Source organism: Bos indicus, chromosome X (genome assembly GCF_029378745.1).
Source record: "Bos indicus isolate NIAB-ARS_2022 breed Sahiwal x Tharparkar chromosome X, NIAB-ARS_B.indTharparkar_mat_pri_1.0, whole genome shotgun sequence".
Lineage (NCBI taxonomy): Eukaryota > Metazoa > Chordata > Mammalia > Artiodactyla > Bovidae > Bos > Bos indicus.
Window position 1 is genome coordinate 62,761,054 of NC_091789.1, and position 16,029 is coordinate 62,777,082.

The window sequence follows — 16,029 nt, forward strand, 5'->3', positions numbered from 1 at the left end:
TTTACAATCCACAGCTTTGGCCTCTCCAAAGAGCTTTCTGAATCCTTCAGTAATGACTTTCTTTCATCCCTGGAGAGGCAAGGAGGCCCTTCACTCAAGGCCACTTGGGTCGGAAATAGTGAGCTGCACTGGACAGTGGTTTGCTGTGGCCTGTGTGGGAGGCAGGGCCCTGACCCTGGCCTTGGGGGAGGCTTCTGACCTTGGGTCCATTCTAGGCCTACCATCAGGCCCAAAGCTGCGTGGCCAGTGGAAGTGTGGTGTCGGCTGACCCCCGTAGCCTTCTGGGATGTTCAGACCTACCTGGAGTGTGGCTGATAGCTGGACTCAGTAGTTGAGTTATCCAGAGCCCAGGATTGCTTGGTGCCCGGGTGGTGTATCTATTGGTGGCAAAGTGAGTAGCAGTAGGCTGGGGCTTGGGTAGGGAGACCCAAGTTCATGTTCTGGTTCTGCCACTGCTCTGGGTGAGTCACGTTATCCTTCAGGGCAGCGTGTTCTCCACCCATCTGTGAAATGGGCACAAACCCTCCACCTCTCTTGAGAGGTGGTGAAGACTTGTTTTTAAGGAGAATGGGCTTGAAGGACTTTGGAAGGCAGCTGTCGTGGCCGTCCTTGGGGCAGGAGTGGCATATCCGGTTTTGTGTGCGAGCAGCATTAAATGTACCGTTGGCCGTGTGGAGCCTTGCGGGGCCTGGCTGGACTAGGGCACGCAACCGATGTCACCAGCGCCTTGGTCGACGCAGTCATCTTCTCTTCCCCACCCTGGTGTGTCGCTCTGTTCCGGTTGGCCTGGGGGTAGTTGGAGCTCCTTGCCAGTAGCACGGTTGCTTCCTGTGCTCTCAGAAGGAAGCAGTATGACCATCACGCCCTTACCTTCACACCTGTCTCCACTGTGACTCCTTGATTCCACAGGAGTCAGTGTCTCCATGTCACCACACATACCATGCTCAGTCTCACCTCCAGACCTCACTCAGGCTATGCCTCCTACATGGAAGGCTTTGTTCACTCCATTCCTCATCATTACTTCCATCCATTCTTCATGAGTTCATTCAAAATGGTATGACTTCCCTCATCAGGTCTTATCTGAGGACTCTGCCGCCCCCGTTCTGAACACACCTCAGATCTTATGGTGGACCAAAGCCAGTGAGCACCGTATGGTTTGAGGTCAGCTGTGGTAGACCGATCATCCCAATTTGATTGGTTCCTAGTTATGCAGAGGCAGGGACCATGTAGTTGATGGCTCTCTTATCCCACAATACCTGTCTGGGTCTAGGCACATAGTAAATACTTAGGAACGTCAACGGACTCTGGGCCCAACCCAAAGTCAAGACCAGCTTTTCCCCTGGATGGCCTCCTCCATCACCTCCAAAGGGCTCTAGCCATGACCCAAACTTAGGGAAGAAAGATCCCACTATGAACAGGTGGGGATTTGTCAATCCCTCCTTGTCTAGTCCCCCTTAGGTAGACACGGCTGAACTGGCAGAAGCCAGAGAAAGCCTCAGGATGGTGAACGCTCACTCTACCTCCCTTGTCCCTGCAGGTCACCGAAGTGAATTTGAACAACATGCTGTGTCCGGCCATCTCAGACCCATTCTACGGCCCCTGGTACCGCATCTGGGCCTCGGGACACCAGACTCTCATGACCATGACCCACGGGAAGCTGGTCATCCTGTTCTCATACATGGCTGGGCCCTTGTGTAAATATCTGCTGGATTTGCTCCGGCTTCCAGCCAAGAAAATAGACTGAAGGTGCTTGTGTTTTTTTTGTTTGTTTGTTTGTTTGTTTGGTTTGGGGTTTTGTTTTGTTTTTTTCTCCCCTTGAGGAAACAAGTCCTGACTTGACTTGGAGGACACCCAGTTCTTGGTGAAATCATGGGAGAGGGCAGTAGCTCGTTCAGTGTATTTCTTTTTCCCTCTTCTCTGCCCCTTTCTTCCAACATGTTTCCTTCCCCACCTCTTCCCCCAGGATGGCTCCTGGAGCCTGGGGTGTAGTGCTGAGGGCTCTCTCTCCCTGTTCCTTGTGGCCTTATGTGGTGAGACAGTAGTCAGTGGCTTTCACTCTGCTTGTTGGTGCTTTAACAACAGCTGGTTGAGGAGAAAGGGAACAACAAGCAGTAGTTCTTTTGGTATCAAAGTGATGAGATGCGGTTGTGTTTGATTTCTCCACTGCCAGGGATCTCCAGGCTTGCGCTGGAGTCCCCTCTTGTCTCCAGCACAGCCCCCGCCATAAGGGGACTGAGGCCTTGTTTCTACACCAGCGGCAAGCCAAGAGCCAAGGGGTTTCCCAGCTCATGGCCAAAATAGAACTGGCCAGATTCTTCCCACTGGTGTCCCATGACTCAAAGCAAGCAGCCAACCAGTCACTCCCTCCAGATACTGCCAGAGGTGGGGTTTAGGGGTGCTACCATCTGAGGGGCTAGATTCCACTGAGGCCCATGAGTGCTGTTCCAACAGCAAATCCAAAGGGAACTAGGTCAAAATATCCACAGCTAATACTAGTTTGGGACCTTGGGGAGATTCTACTTGAGAGCTGAGAACTGACCCATATCTGTGTCAGAAGTGAGCATAGACATTAATCAACAGAAGTGGCAACTTGAGAAAACTGTGATTTGAATCATAGGCTTACTTTTAATGTTGATAACAGATGACATTTTAATTTTGAGTGCCTCTTAAATGCTCTCTCTCTCTCTTTAAAGGCAGCTTCAGGGAAAGATGAGCTAGAGTTGGGCTTTTTTGGCTTTTGGGGTTTTGTTTCTTTATTTGTTTTGGGATGTTTGACTTCAGAGAATCCTTGCATTAGGACCTGTCTCTGGAGGACACCTGTCTGTCCATTTCGTGGTTTTACAGGATATATGAGCATCCTAGGTTTGGGAGGATACAGGTCCCGCAGCATGGCTTTCCTAGGACTAGATGTCATCACTGCAGCCAGCATCAGAGCTGAATTGTGTGAGGCTCCCCACCCCTACAGCACATGTCTAGATTGAAAGGCAGGTACCAAAAAATCAGGTCCCCTTGGTTGGAAGTTCAAGTGCTCAGAAAGGAAGACCTTTGGCTGCAGGATAGCCGCAGTCATACGTGGACCTCAAGAAGGGAGGTGGTAGCATTTGCTGACTCTTTGTCGGCACTTACTAAGAAGAGATTACTTAATAACAGAAAAGCTAGTTCTGTGACCTTCTCTGATTGCCTCCTCCCCAACCCTGTCTCCCAGTCTAGGCAACCCACTTGCCCTGGGCTCCTTCAGTATTCCAGGTGTTACTGTTTTAGACCTAGATTGAGTTTCAGTGAGTCTGCTGCTGCTGCTGCTGCTGCTGCTAAGTCGCTTCAGTCGTGTCTGACTCTGTGCAACCCCATAGATGGAAGCCCACCAGGCTCCCCTGTCCCTGGGATTCTCCAGGCAAGAACACTGGAGTGGGTTGCCATTTCCTTCTCCAATGCATGAAAGTGAAAAGTGAAAGTGAAGTCGCTCAGTCGTGTCTGACCCTTAGCAACCCCATGGACTGCAGCCTACCAGGCTCCTCCATCCATGGGATTTTCCAGGCAAGAGTACTGGAGTGGGGTGCCATTGCCTTCTCCGTTCAGTGACTCACTAGTCATTATTTTAGCAAGTGGACTTACTGGAGGCAGCAGAATGGAAGAGAGTCTCTTCCAGCAGGGTGAGGCCCAGGGAAGTGTCCATGGAAGGGCCCATCTCTTTGCAGAGGGACGCTGGCATTGATGCCATCAGTTCCCAGGGTGTGGGGTTGCAGGAGGGCGGTATGCTCTGGGTTGCCACCAGAAGAGGTACCTCTTGAGTGGCTGGTTTCACCCCGCCTACTGGCTGTGCATGGGCGTGGCCAAGGAGGCCAGGCCTCGGTGCTCCCTTGGCCTATTTACAAAATAAAAGGTTAGAGTGAGGTCATAGGAGGAGCCCCTGGAGGTCTGTCCTGTGCCATGCTGGAATCTCTGCCTCAGCTGGGGGCCAGCAGCCTGGGTGGCACAGACACTGTGCCACCAAGGGCACAGTGGCAGAGCGCTCTCTTCCTCCCTATCTCGGGCCTGGTGCAGGGTGCCAGTCAGCTCATGCTTTCCTCACATTGGCCTGCCTCTGAAAGCTCGTCTTTGCCCTGGCTGTGGCTCATTGCCCCTGGCTGGCTGGCACTTCGCTGCTGCTTGGCAGGAAGGAAGAAAGCGTAAGCCATGTGCCTGGCTTGGCCAGGCCGGCAGCAGGTGCACCTGTCCGGGGAAGGGGGGTGCACTGCTTCTGGGGGCCAGGTGGGCTCAGAAACACGGGGGGGGGGGAGGGGACAGAGAGCAAGCCCTGTCCACTGGGTCCACAGGGAGCCACGGCCTGTGAGGTGCTGGGGAGCAGCAGGCATCTGAACTGGGCTGTACCTGACTCTTCCCTTGGGCCAGGCCGACGTGGAGAGGTGACCTGGCCCGACCCTCAGTGGCCTGCCTTGGAGGGTGGCCCCCACCACCATGGGGCCAGGCTTTCCTGCGCCTCCCTGGGGCCCTGCTGTCAGTGCCAAGGAGCTTCCCCAGCCAGCCTGGCCAAGTTTCCATATGCCATTTGCCAGTGTGTGGGAGCTCCATGTGTGTCTGGGAGGGTGTTTGTAGAAGTGGACACTTTCTTTTACAACAGCCCTAGCAAGGGAAAAGGAGAATTCCCTCCAGCCCCTAGGTAGCCTCGGCTGAGGATCTGGGCCAATGAGAACAGTCTGTTCAGCTGGCCAACTTACGGCATCAGCTCCACATAACAGAGAGCTGGTCCCACCTGCTTGTAGCCCCCACCCCACCCTCCATCCCTTCTATTTGGTTTTGCACACCAAAGATGATTTGGTCTATCTTCTTTCTGGAGGCCCAGTGATGTGTTCCTCTGTCAGCTTGTGAGGAAGTTATAGACTCAGTTTCCCCCACTCAGCCTTCTCTCTCTCTCGGGACTGACTTCTCAGCATTCTCGGAAGCTGTGGGCAGGGTGGCCATGATGTGGGGGTGGGGAGTTCGGGGCCCTTTCCCATCTGGTACCTCAAGCCCAGCTCTCAGATCATCCCTTCGACTGCAGCCTCCCTCAGGGTTTTGCAGTTGGTGGTGGTTGATACTTCAGCGCACTGTTTTGTGGGGCAGACACAGCTGCACACAGAAAGCAGGTTGTCAGCACAGCGCTGGTGTTGGGGGGCTAGTGGAAGACCGCTTACCCCCCCACACATACCTTGCCCAAAAAAGAATTGCTTGGATTTGTAGATGTTGGTCATCTGAAGGGGAGATAGGGAGGTGGGCAAGGGGAGAAGAAGGGCCGGTATGGCCACTGTAAGACAGGATGCCAGTGCTGGTTTTGGTAAATGGGGAGCAGGCCTCAGGGAGGGCATCGGGAGCAAAGCCCCGGACTATGAGGAGGGGCGTCCTCACTGCACAGGCTGCCCTGCCCTCTGAGGGTGGGGAGGGTCTGTAAGTGGGAATGAGCCTTCCTCTTCTGTGCATACAGTGAGTCCCTTGTGCTCAGGAAAACCTAGTCGCTTATTGTTGCTCTCGTGACATTTTCTACACTGGTTAGCTACTCATGGCAAGAAAAACACAAAACAAAAAAGTCATTTCAAGCCAAACTATTGTTTTGGAAACCTGCTTTCCTTTGGTGTCAGCTTTGTATTACATTTGGAAGAATTCTTCATTTCTGTTGGTGTTATTGTGGTAGAGAGAATAAGATAGTTCAACTTGTAATTCTTTCTGCCAGGAAATTGGCGCTGCCTCTGTTGCCGCCCCCACCCCCACCACGGCCCTTCCTCATTCTCAAGGGGAGACTGCTGTGTCCTGGGCAGACCCCCTCCCTGGCGCTTGCCCCCACAGTGACTCCCTTGGAGAACCAGTTTTTGTGAGTCCCCTAACCAGCTGCAAGATGAGTAGATGAGTACTTTCGCCAGGCCGCTTCTTGGGTGCTCTGTGCCCCCGCCAGTTTGCTCACCTCTTGGGACATTTTGTAATGTTTTCTCTGTTTTGTAAAACCCTTTTGATTGTACCAAAATGGTTTCTGCAGTCACCTTTGGAAATAAATGATTATTAATTAATTTGTGTACTTCGCACTCTGAATGTTAGATTGAGGTGTTTCTGTTGTTGATCCCTGAATGAAAAGGAACCCTCACCATGGCACTTACTGTTAAATGTTTCCTTCATTTACTGTTATTAAAAGATTTGTGAGAACCTATGAGTCTTGGCCTTGCTTCCCAGAAGCCTCTCAGAAGGAAGGGCTCCTGCTTTGAAAAGTAGACAGAAGGGGCCATTGGCCATCCAGGCTGTGGAGGACCACCATGGGGCAGTGGGCTTGCTCAGCACAGCTCTGCCCCCAGAGTCACATGGCTCCAGTCATATGGCCTTGAAGCCCCCCCACTGCCTGCTGAGACCCAACAGGCCTCATGCTCTTCACAGGGCTTGTTGGCTGGGGATATCTGCTGGCCTCGAGGGACCCTGGCCTCAAGGGACCCCACGTGCGCTAGAGGACTGAACTACAGGAGGCAGCTCTAAAACCAGATGCGATCAGGCTCCCTCATCCCAAGTTTCTCGGGGGCCAGCTCTGTTCAGCACAGGGCCAAGGCTGACACAAGTCAGACCCTGCCATGTGGAGGTAATCTGCTCCTGGGGAACAGTTGGACCTGGCTTTCTAAGGCTCCCAACTGAACCCCGTAGTGACTATGATTAGCTATGCCCACCTTCACACCAGAGAGACACTGTACTCAGACTTTTGCTGGTGCTGCTGCTTCTACAGGGGACACAGCTAGCCACAGGGGCCTCCAGTGCAAGTGGGCTTCCTTCATTGGCCAGGAGTCAGAAGCCTTGGCCTTCAGAGTGGATGGGCCCTGCCATCCTGGACCACAAAACCACAAGCTTGGGCAAGTCACTCATTTGCTTGCGACCCCAGGTTCTCTGTCAGTAAAACTATAGCTGCACCTGTGTGACACGCAGGGCACTAAGTCCCTCCACATGCCTTCCAGGATGTGATCCCCTCAAAAGCACAGTGAGTGGACTGCTCGTGCTGTCCCTATGGTATAGGCAGACACTGAGAAAACTGGGACTCAGAGCTAACCAATGGAGGAGCTGGCCTAGGAGTTGGTTTTGTGAGGCTCCAGAGCTTAGGTGCTCGGCACCCTGACCCCGGGCTCTGCTGCCCATCTGGGGTGCTGGGATGACTGGGCAGACCCTCAGCAGGGGGCTCCAGGTCTGAGAGGAACAGGAGGAGAACCAGGCAGTGCTACAGAAGGTGGACCGCGTGAGTGCTGAGGCAGGGGAGTCAGGCCCATCTTTTCTTCTGCTGCCAGCAGACCTACCTGACCCTGGCGAGCCGCAGAGCAGAGCTGCAAGGCCTACAAGTAAACAAGATGGTGCCGCACAGGGCCAGGCCAGGGCTGGCCCAGGGGCAGAGGCTGCCAGAGGGCGGTGAGAGAAGGTGGTCCTGTGGTCCTTCTGTGTGTCTTCCATTTCAGAAAGATGACAGTCCACAGCAACCTCTCTCATGCATCTGCCGAAGGTCTCTGTTCCAGTCTGTACACTCTACTGCAGGCAACAGTTTGCAGTGGAGATCTGACTGCATCACTTCCCTGGGGCCTTGTAAACACCTAGGCTTCATTTCCTCACCTCCATGTTCCATGAAGATCCATCCATAGCAGACCCTTGTTCCAGCCGTATTGAATTCCCCTTGGTCACGCCCTGTGGTTTCCCACTTCTTTGCCTTGTTCTTTGCTCTGTTTTCTCAGCTACCGCCATCTCCCTGCTTGTCCAAAGGTCTCACTCAGCTCCAGTGTAGGCTCCTGCATGCAGTCTTCCGTGAGCTCCAGTATGCATGAGCTACCCTTCCACTCAGCTCCCGCAGCCCCTGGTGTTCACACCAGGACACCGCTTTGCCTCCCCATTTTGGAATTCATTAGGGTGGCTCTGTCCCTCTGTAGACATTGAGCTCCTTGAGGGCAAGGACCTGGTCCTTGGAACGTGTTCTGTGAACCACACTCTTATCCCTGAGTTTTGCAAAATGGTGAGAGGCACCATGGTTACCTGAGTGAGAAACCTTGGCCACACAAGCTATGGCCCATCTCTTGAGTTCTCCTGCATGGGGCTGTGTGCCTTTGGCCTGGGTACCTCAAGCTCCAGCTGGAGGTCCCCATCTTGCTCCTCTTTAGGGGTTGCAGGTAGCCGGGATTCAGGCTGAGGAGGCAGTGTTGTGAGGCTAGAGAACAGAGACAATATCTCTTTCGCCTGACCCTTCTCTAGACCTCTGGTTGGGAGGTGGGCCAAGCAGCAACTGCTTTTCCACATCCCCGCAGCTGTTCATCCCCTCCAGGGTCCCCCTTCCACTCCCTGGGGCACACAGGCAGAGTTGGTGTTTATGTGGCAAAAGCCCCACCAGCCCATGGAATGTGTCACCTCTGAGGCATAGGGAGCAGCTTGAATGGTTACAATCTGATCCCCCAATGAGGTTTCCCCTTGTCCTGGTTTACCAAGGCCAGTGGAGGGACAGAGACCCACAGATGTCAGGCTGACAAATGACCCATCCCCAGCTGCACCTCTGCTCCAGCCACCAGTTCTCCCTGCTCTCTGCCACCTTCCCTCCCCCTTCCCTCGACATCCAGGGGCCTGCAAGAGGTGCTGCCTGCTTTACTGTCCCTTCAGCTGCTCCTTCCCTAGTTACCAGGAGTCCCCAGTCTCCATATGTTTTTTAGGAAGACCCAGGACTCTCCAGTATTCCGCCCCCTAGAGGCCTTCCTGTGTGGTCCAGGACACCCTCAGATTTCCAGAGTGTTGGAGCTGACAGGATGCTGCTGATACAGGGGCTTGTAAATTTTCCTTCATATTAGAATCACCTAGGGAGCTTTACAAAGAATCTCAACACCCAGGCCTCAGCCCAGCTCATAATTCAAAGCAAACTTTTTGTTTGGTTTTGTTCTGACTTGAAGCTTCCGGGTTGTGAGTCAGCTCTTTGACCTGCCCATCTATACCAGTGCCATTTTTTAATGAAAATTTTAAGACATGCCAAAAGGTTATGAAGAAGAATGTCTAAATCCAGCTTTGAAAAAGAATATTACCAAGAGAGTTGAAGCCCCTTAATCCCAGAGGTTCGGAGATTGTTCCTTAGGGTTTCAGGAACTCTGGGGAGCTGTGTCAGGGGCCATCTCAGGATGAGGGCTGGGTGGGGGCAGAGCGGGTTAGGTTCCAGCCTTTCCCCTTGTTTCACCCAAAACAACTCCACGTTTATTCTGCTTTGTACACTGAGGTTCTGTAAGTAGTTTCATTGGAAAAAGGGTTTAAAAGTCACTTCATTACACCCTCACTAGTCTGTCTTCTACCCTGCCTGAGGTAGTGGTCATTCTGTAGTCGTTGGAAGAGTCTTGTGGTGGAGCTCAGCAGATGGGGGCTGCGGTCCCGGCTCTCCATTTGCTCTTAGGTCCCAGGTCCCCTTGGCAAAGTCAGACCTCTCAGAACTCCAGGTGAGACATCAGGTGAGATAAATGAGCGTGAGAGGGCTTTATAAACGGCAGTGTCCTGTCCAGTGTCAGGGGGTCCTGTTTCCAGGCAGTGTGGTTACTAGGCTTGATCTCAGAGGGCAGGAGTTGCTTGGGCTTTTGACTATACTCACCCACTGTGCTTTCTAGTGCCCTGTGTGGTTGGGGTCTGTGGGGTGTGTAAGAGACTGATAACCTCAGTTTTAAGGCACTTTTTTTCTGTATTTCATTGACGCTAAGACACTTTCTAAAAATATAATTTTAATATCTCCAGATTTGGGATGCACCTTACAGTCAGTGGCATGACAGTTTAATTGGCAACTTTTTCAATAGTACATAAAATAGCAGCCATCTTTCAACCTGAAGTATCTTAGAGTCACTGAAATGCCATCATTGTTAACTTTTCATTCTTCTTCCTCTTCTCCATGAGAGTCACCCTCCTGGTAGAGAAAAGCCATTTGGAAAAACTTCTAAACTTTAGCATATAGTCTCCTCCTGACACTCCATCCTCTCTTTCTTCCCTGCCAGCATCCACCCAGGCCAGGCAAACTTTCAGCTTCCTGATCTGAGGGAGCCCCCTTTGTTGAGCTCTCTCTTGGGGCAGATGTTTCATGGGGCAAGAGAAAGGAGATGGAGTACACCTACATAGGGAAGCCCACTGTACCAACTGACAGGGAGGGAGCCAGGCCAGCCACCCCCAACAGCTCTGGTTTCTTTATTTCCCAACCAGAGCCTGGCCAGACGGCTCAGCCTGCTTCCCTGGGGATCTCTGGGGCTGCTTATTGCCAGAGATGAGCAGGGGCTGGGGGGGTGTGTGCAGGGGAAAGGAGTGCAGCCTGTCCTGAACTCCCTGGGTTGACGTAAGCAGTTGTCTGGCCCGTATAGAGGTAGACAATGACTTCCTCAGCTCCTCCAGCAAGGTGGAAGAAGGGTTAGGTGATGGGCCTTTCAAGGAAAAGCAGCACTTTGGCAGCACCTAGGGTAGCCTAAGCCATGGACATTCACTGCAGTTGGAAATTGCCTCCAACCTTCTCTCAGTCCTGGCAGCCACTCTAATTAACCTTGGCCCTTGTAGTCTTGAGGCCAGGCTCTTCCAGAAAGGGAAGGAGTGTCTGCAGTGAGATCCAGGGATAATTGGGCACAGGAAGCAGTTTTTGGACATTTCCCCCACCCCGCTGAGAGAGCTTAGCAAGACATGATCAGCCCGGATTACAGCTGCCCTCATGTAACTGGGTTAAAGTGGTGGCCTACTTAGGCCCCTCCTGCAGTGGCCTCCTTCAAAGCTGATGAGGCCGATTAGGGGGTTATTTCTGAGCCCTGGTTGTGTACCTAGAAGCCTGGGGGTAGTCCTCCTTTGACAAGAAAGACAATAATCAAGGCTGGACAGCCAAAGGCAGAATCTGCCCTGCCCGTAGGACAGCAGTGCTATCAGACCTCATGTGTTCTTGGAAAAGAAGGAGTCCAATGACGTCAAGTCTAAGTCCTTGGATTTTGAACTTCAAAACCCAAGCCAACCAATTTTCAGGGAAAGAATTTGTCCTATGTTTTTGCCATCTTTAGACCTAGAGAGAGATGGTGGATAGTCAAAATGAATTCTGCAGTCATAGTTGCTAGCCTGTACTTAGTAGGTTCTGTGCATTTGAGGGAGATTGCTGTTTAGCCTGAGCCTCAGTTTGCTCATATGTAAAATGGCAATAATAGTAATAACTATTTCCTAGAGTAGGTGTGAAGATTGGATAAGACACTTGACACAGCGCCTGGCACATTGTAAGCACTACTTCCATAAATGTTAGATGCCATTATTGCTACCATTACCGCCATGACTGCCACCACCATTCTCACCATCATCTTCATCTTCCTCAAGACAGCAGGGTGAATGATAAAAAGCTGTCTCTCGACTCTGACAAACTCAGTTTGAATCCTGGCTCTGCCACTTTGTAGCTAGGTGGCTTTGGATAACTGGTAACTTCTTTGATCTAGATTCTGTAAAATGGGCAATTCATAAGGCTGTTTGAAAAGTGTATAATATGGTCCTTTTTATACAGTAAGCACTTCATAAAATTGACTATTGTAGTTATTAAAAAGGGGCTGATCAAGGTCAGTGGTTACCAAGAGTTGGGGGGAGGCATGAATATGTGAAACACCAGATTTCTAGGACAGTGAATCTACTCTATGATACTATAATAGTAGATATATTTGTCAAAACCTACAGAATATACAGTATCAAGAGTGAATCCTAATGTAAACTCTGGACTTTGGTATCAATATAGGTTCATCAGTCAACAAATGTAGCACTGTGGTGTGGGATATTGATAGTAGGAGAGGCTATGTGTGGAGGAGGTGGGGCAGGCAATATATGGGGAGTTCAGTGTACTTTTTGCTCTGCTTTGCTGTGAACCTAAAACTGCTCTGAAATTATAGTCTATTTAAAAGGAAAAGAAAGTTTATCAAACTAGATTGCTATATAAATTTAGAATGTCAACTCTATCCCCATGGTAACCACTAAGAAAATAAAAGATACAGAAAAGGAAATGAAGAGGGAATCAACATGGTACACTAGAAAAAAGTCCATCAAACACAAATGAAAACTGTATTGGAGGAACTGAGGAAAAAGAGATGTGCCATGTAGAAAACAAATAGCACAATGGCAGGGAAAAAGCTCTTCATTATCAGTAATCACTTTAAATGTAAATGGGTTAAACTCACCAATTAAAAGACAGAAATTGGCAAAATGAATTTTTTTCCCTTTTTTTTGGCAAAATGAATCTTAAAAAGACATGATCTAACTATATACTGTCCAGGGGGTTCTGGCAATGAGTTGATGAGCCAACTCACTGGAAATGACTGATGCTCGGAAAGATTGAGAGCAATAGGAGAACAGAGCTGCAGAGGACGAGATGGTTAGAAAGCACCACCCACTCAATGGACATGAATTTGAGCAAACTCTGGGAGATAGTGGAAGACAGAGGAGCCTGGCATGCTGCAGTCCATGGGGTCACAAAGAGTCAGACATGACTTAGTGACTGAATGACATCCACTATATGCTGATTACAGGAGACTCAATTTAATCCAGAGAGATTTAAAGTGAAAGGATGGAAAAAGATATTTAAAGCAAATAATAACCAAAAGAAAGTGGAGGTGGCTACAAAATACCAGGCAAAAGAAATTTTAAGTGAAAAATTTTTATAAGAGACAATGTTATCCTTTTATTGATAAAAGGATCAATTCATCAAGAAGATATAACAAGTATATTCATACACACCAAACAACAGAGCTCCATAAGATATGAAGGAAAATTGACAGAACTGTCCATTTGACAGAAACAGTTCTACAATAATAGGTGGAGACTACTGTATTCCACTTTAAATAATGGGTAAAATTTAGACAATACATTTGTAAAGAATAGAAGACTTCAACAGCACTATAAACCAATTAGACCTAAGAGACATATACAGAATACTCCACCCAGCAAGAGCAGAACATGCATTTTTCTCAAGTGTACATGGAACATTCTCCAGGATAGATGATATATTAGGCCACAAAGCAATTATCAATAAATTTTAAAAGATTGGGATTATAGAAAGTATCTTATCTGACCAAATAGAATGAAGCTAGAAATCCAAAGCAGAAGGAAAACTGATAATATTGCAAATATGTGGAAATCAAACAACACACTACAATAACCAATGGGCTAAAGAAGAAATCACTAAGGAAATTAGAAAATGCTTTGGGATGAATGAAAATGGAAGTACAATGTACCCAATTTTTTAAATTTCTGCATATATTTCTTGCAACATGCTTTTTAATTTTTATTATTAATTTTACTGTAATATTGTTGATTTACAATGTTGTATTTCAGCAGTACAGCAAAATGAGCTAGTTATGCTTAAATGTATATCCATTCTTTTTTTAGAATCAACGAAATTGACAAATCTTTAGCTAGACTCATTAAGAAAAAAAGACAACTAAAATTCGAAATCAAAGCAGAGATGTTACTACCAACCTTACAAAAATTAAAAGGATTATAAGAAAATACAATAAGCAGTTGTATGCCAACAAATTAGTCTTGATGAAATGGAAAAGTTGCTAGAAACATGGAAATTACCAAAACTGACTCAAGAAGAAATATAAAACATGAACAGTTCTACAAGTAAAGAGACTGAATCAGTAATCCAAAACCTCCCCACCAAAACCCAAACTTCATTGGTGAATTCTACCAAACATTTAAAATTTAAACATTAATCCTATTCAAACTCTTTAAAAAAACATAGAAGAGGAAGGAATACTTCCTTACACATTCTATAAGGCCAGCATTACCCTAATACCAAAGCAAGACAAAGAGATCACAAGAAAATCACACACCAGTATCCTTATAATACAGATACAAAAAATCCTCCACAAAATACCAGCAAACCAAATCCAATAACTCTGAGAGGATCATACACCATGACAAAGTGGAATTTACCCCAGGAATGTGAGAGTGGTTCAACATAAGAAAATCAACCATGGCAGTACACTATGTAGGAAAAGTAACTCAACATAGACCAACAACCTAAATATAAGAGCTAAAACTAATAGAAGAAAACAGGGCTAAATTTTTATGACCTAGGATTTGGCAATGGATTCTTAGATTTCTCACCAAAAACAAGAGCAACAGATAATTAATTAGATAAATTAGACTTAATAAGAATTTAAAAATTTTGTCCATCAAAGGGCATTATTAAGAATGTGAAAAAAACCTACAGAATGGGAGAAAATATTTTCAAATCATATATCTGTAAGGGTTTAATATCCTGGATATATAACGAACTCTCAAAACTTACCAGAAAGACAACACAACTAAAAATTGGGCAAAGGACTCAAATAGACATTTCTCCAGTGAAGACTACAAATGACCAATAAGCACATGAAGAGGTGTTCAACATCACTGGTCATTAAGGAAATGCAGGTCAAAACCACAAATGAGATACTCCTTCATATACACTAGAATGGCTATCATAAAGATAATAACAGGTATTGGTGAGGATGTGGAGAAACTGGAACCTTCATACTGGTGGGAATGTAAAATGCTACAGTCACTATGGAGGATAGTTTGTTTCTCAAAAAGTTAAACATAGAATTTACCACATGATCCGGCAATTCTATCCTTAAGTATCTACCCTAGAGAAATGAAAACCTGCGTCCACACAGAAAACTTAAGACACACATTTGTAGCAGCATTATTTGTAAATGCCAAATGATTCAAACAGCCCAAATGTCCATTGGTGGACACTGGATAAACAAACTGTGGTCTATACATACAATGAAATAGTATTCAGCCATCGAAAGGAATGAAGTACTGAAACATGCAGCAACTTGAATGAACTTTGAAAATATGCTAAGTAAAAGAAGTCAGTGACAAAAGGTCATGTGTTGAATGACTCCACTTATATGATATGTCCAGTATAAGCAAATTCAGAGAGACAGAACATTAGTGGTTACTTAGGTGATGGCCAAGGGAAAAAGGGGAATGACTTCTTAATAGAGATGGAGTGGTTTATGGAGTGATGAAAAAATTGTAAAACCAGAGAGAGCCGGTGGTTGTACAACATTGCAAAGACACTAAAACCACTGAACTGTACACTTTCAAGTGGCTCATTGTGTTTTGTGGATTTTACTTTAATTAAAAAAAGTCAACAAAAGGATGTGAAAAGAACGAAATTTCTTTTAAACTCTCAAGTGCCCTGTGCACCCTGCTCGCGGGACTCACTGGATAACCTTCCCAAGAGCAAATGTGTTGCCTGCACTTTACCAGCCCAGGGCTGACCATTATCAATTTCTATTTGACCTTCTTCAAGGCCACAGATTCTACTGGAGTGGTACAAACCAAAATGGGGACAGAGGGGCCCAATGAGGACCATGTACCCTGCAGGAGCAATCCCAGCCTTTCTGAATGACTGGATTAACCCAGGGTTCCTCTTTTCAACCCCATCATTCATGAGTGCCATGGGCCACATAGGCTGGGCAAGGTAAACAGCCATGTCACTGACCACAATTCTGGGAAAGGGGCCATTGCTGACACCTATGCCAGCAGGGTGGCAGTGTCTCCATGCAGAGTTCCTGGAATTCATTTGACTGTTTGAAGTAGAGAAAGTTTAGGGAAATGTTTGTGTTACACTAGTACTGTCCTTTCAACAAGATGGGGATTTCCTACTCTTTCCAATCCAAGACCCCCTTTCTGGCTCTGCCAGGCTATGTGGGAGTGGGGATCCCGATTGGCCCAGCCAGCTGTCTGGCCCACCCCTGTCTCCTATGCTGAGACACACAAATCCATTTACACATATTAACACATATGCTAACCTTGGATCATTCCAGAATATTGAGATGAAAATGCTAGTTGGATGTAAACTGAGAAGAGCAACTCCTAGTTTCAAATCTGCCTGGTGTTCAGGCAATGGCTGTGACTCTCCGCAGCTTCCTGTCAGTTAAGATGTGATTTAAACATTCTATTGTGTACCAGTTGTGTTTCCTGTTTTACAATATCCAAATTTAATACTGCCTTCCTGCCCTTTCTGTGTAGCGGGTGATTCAGAAA

General features: G+C 47.8%; 1 protein-coding gene across 20 annotated transcripts in view; it reads left to right on the plus strand.

Moving 5' to 3' along the window:
• The window catches only part of TMEM164 (transmembrane protein 164), a 194,699-nt gene that overhangs the window by 172,922 nt on the left and 5,748 nt on the right, over window positions 1-16,029 (plus strand). For 15 of the 20 annotated variants that reach the window (XM_070783933.1, XM_070783936.1, XM_070783921.1 and 12 more), the window contains one exon: window positions 1,538-6,035. In XM_070783933.1, coding sequence (XP_070640034.1) covers window positions 1,538-1,744 — 207 coding nt within the window. In that variant the 3' untranslated portion in view covers window positions 1,745-6,035. Of the gene's footprint in view, window positions 1-1,537; window positions 6,173-16,029 lie in introns of those variants that run through there. The other 5 variants (XM_070783925.1, XM_070783927.1, XM_070783923.1 and 2 more) reach the window with 4 other exon arrangements.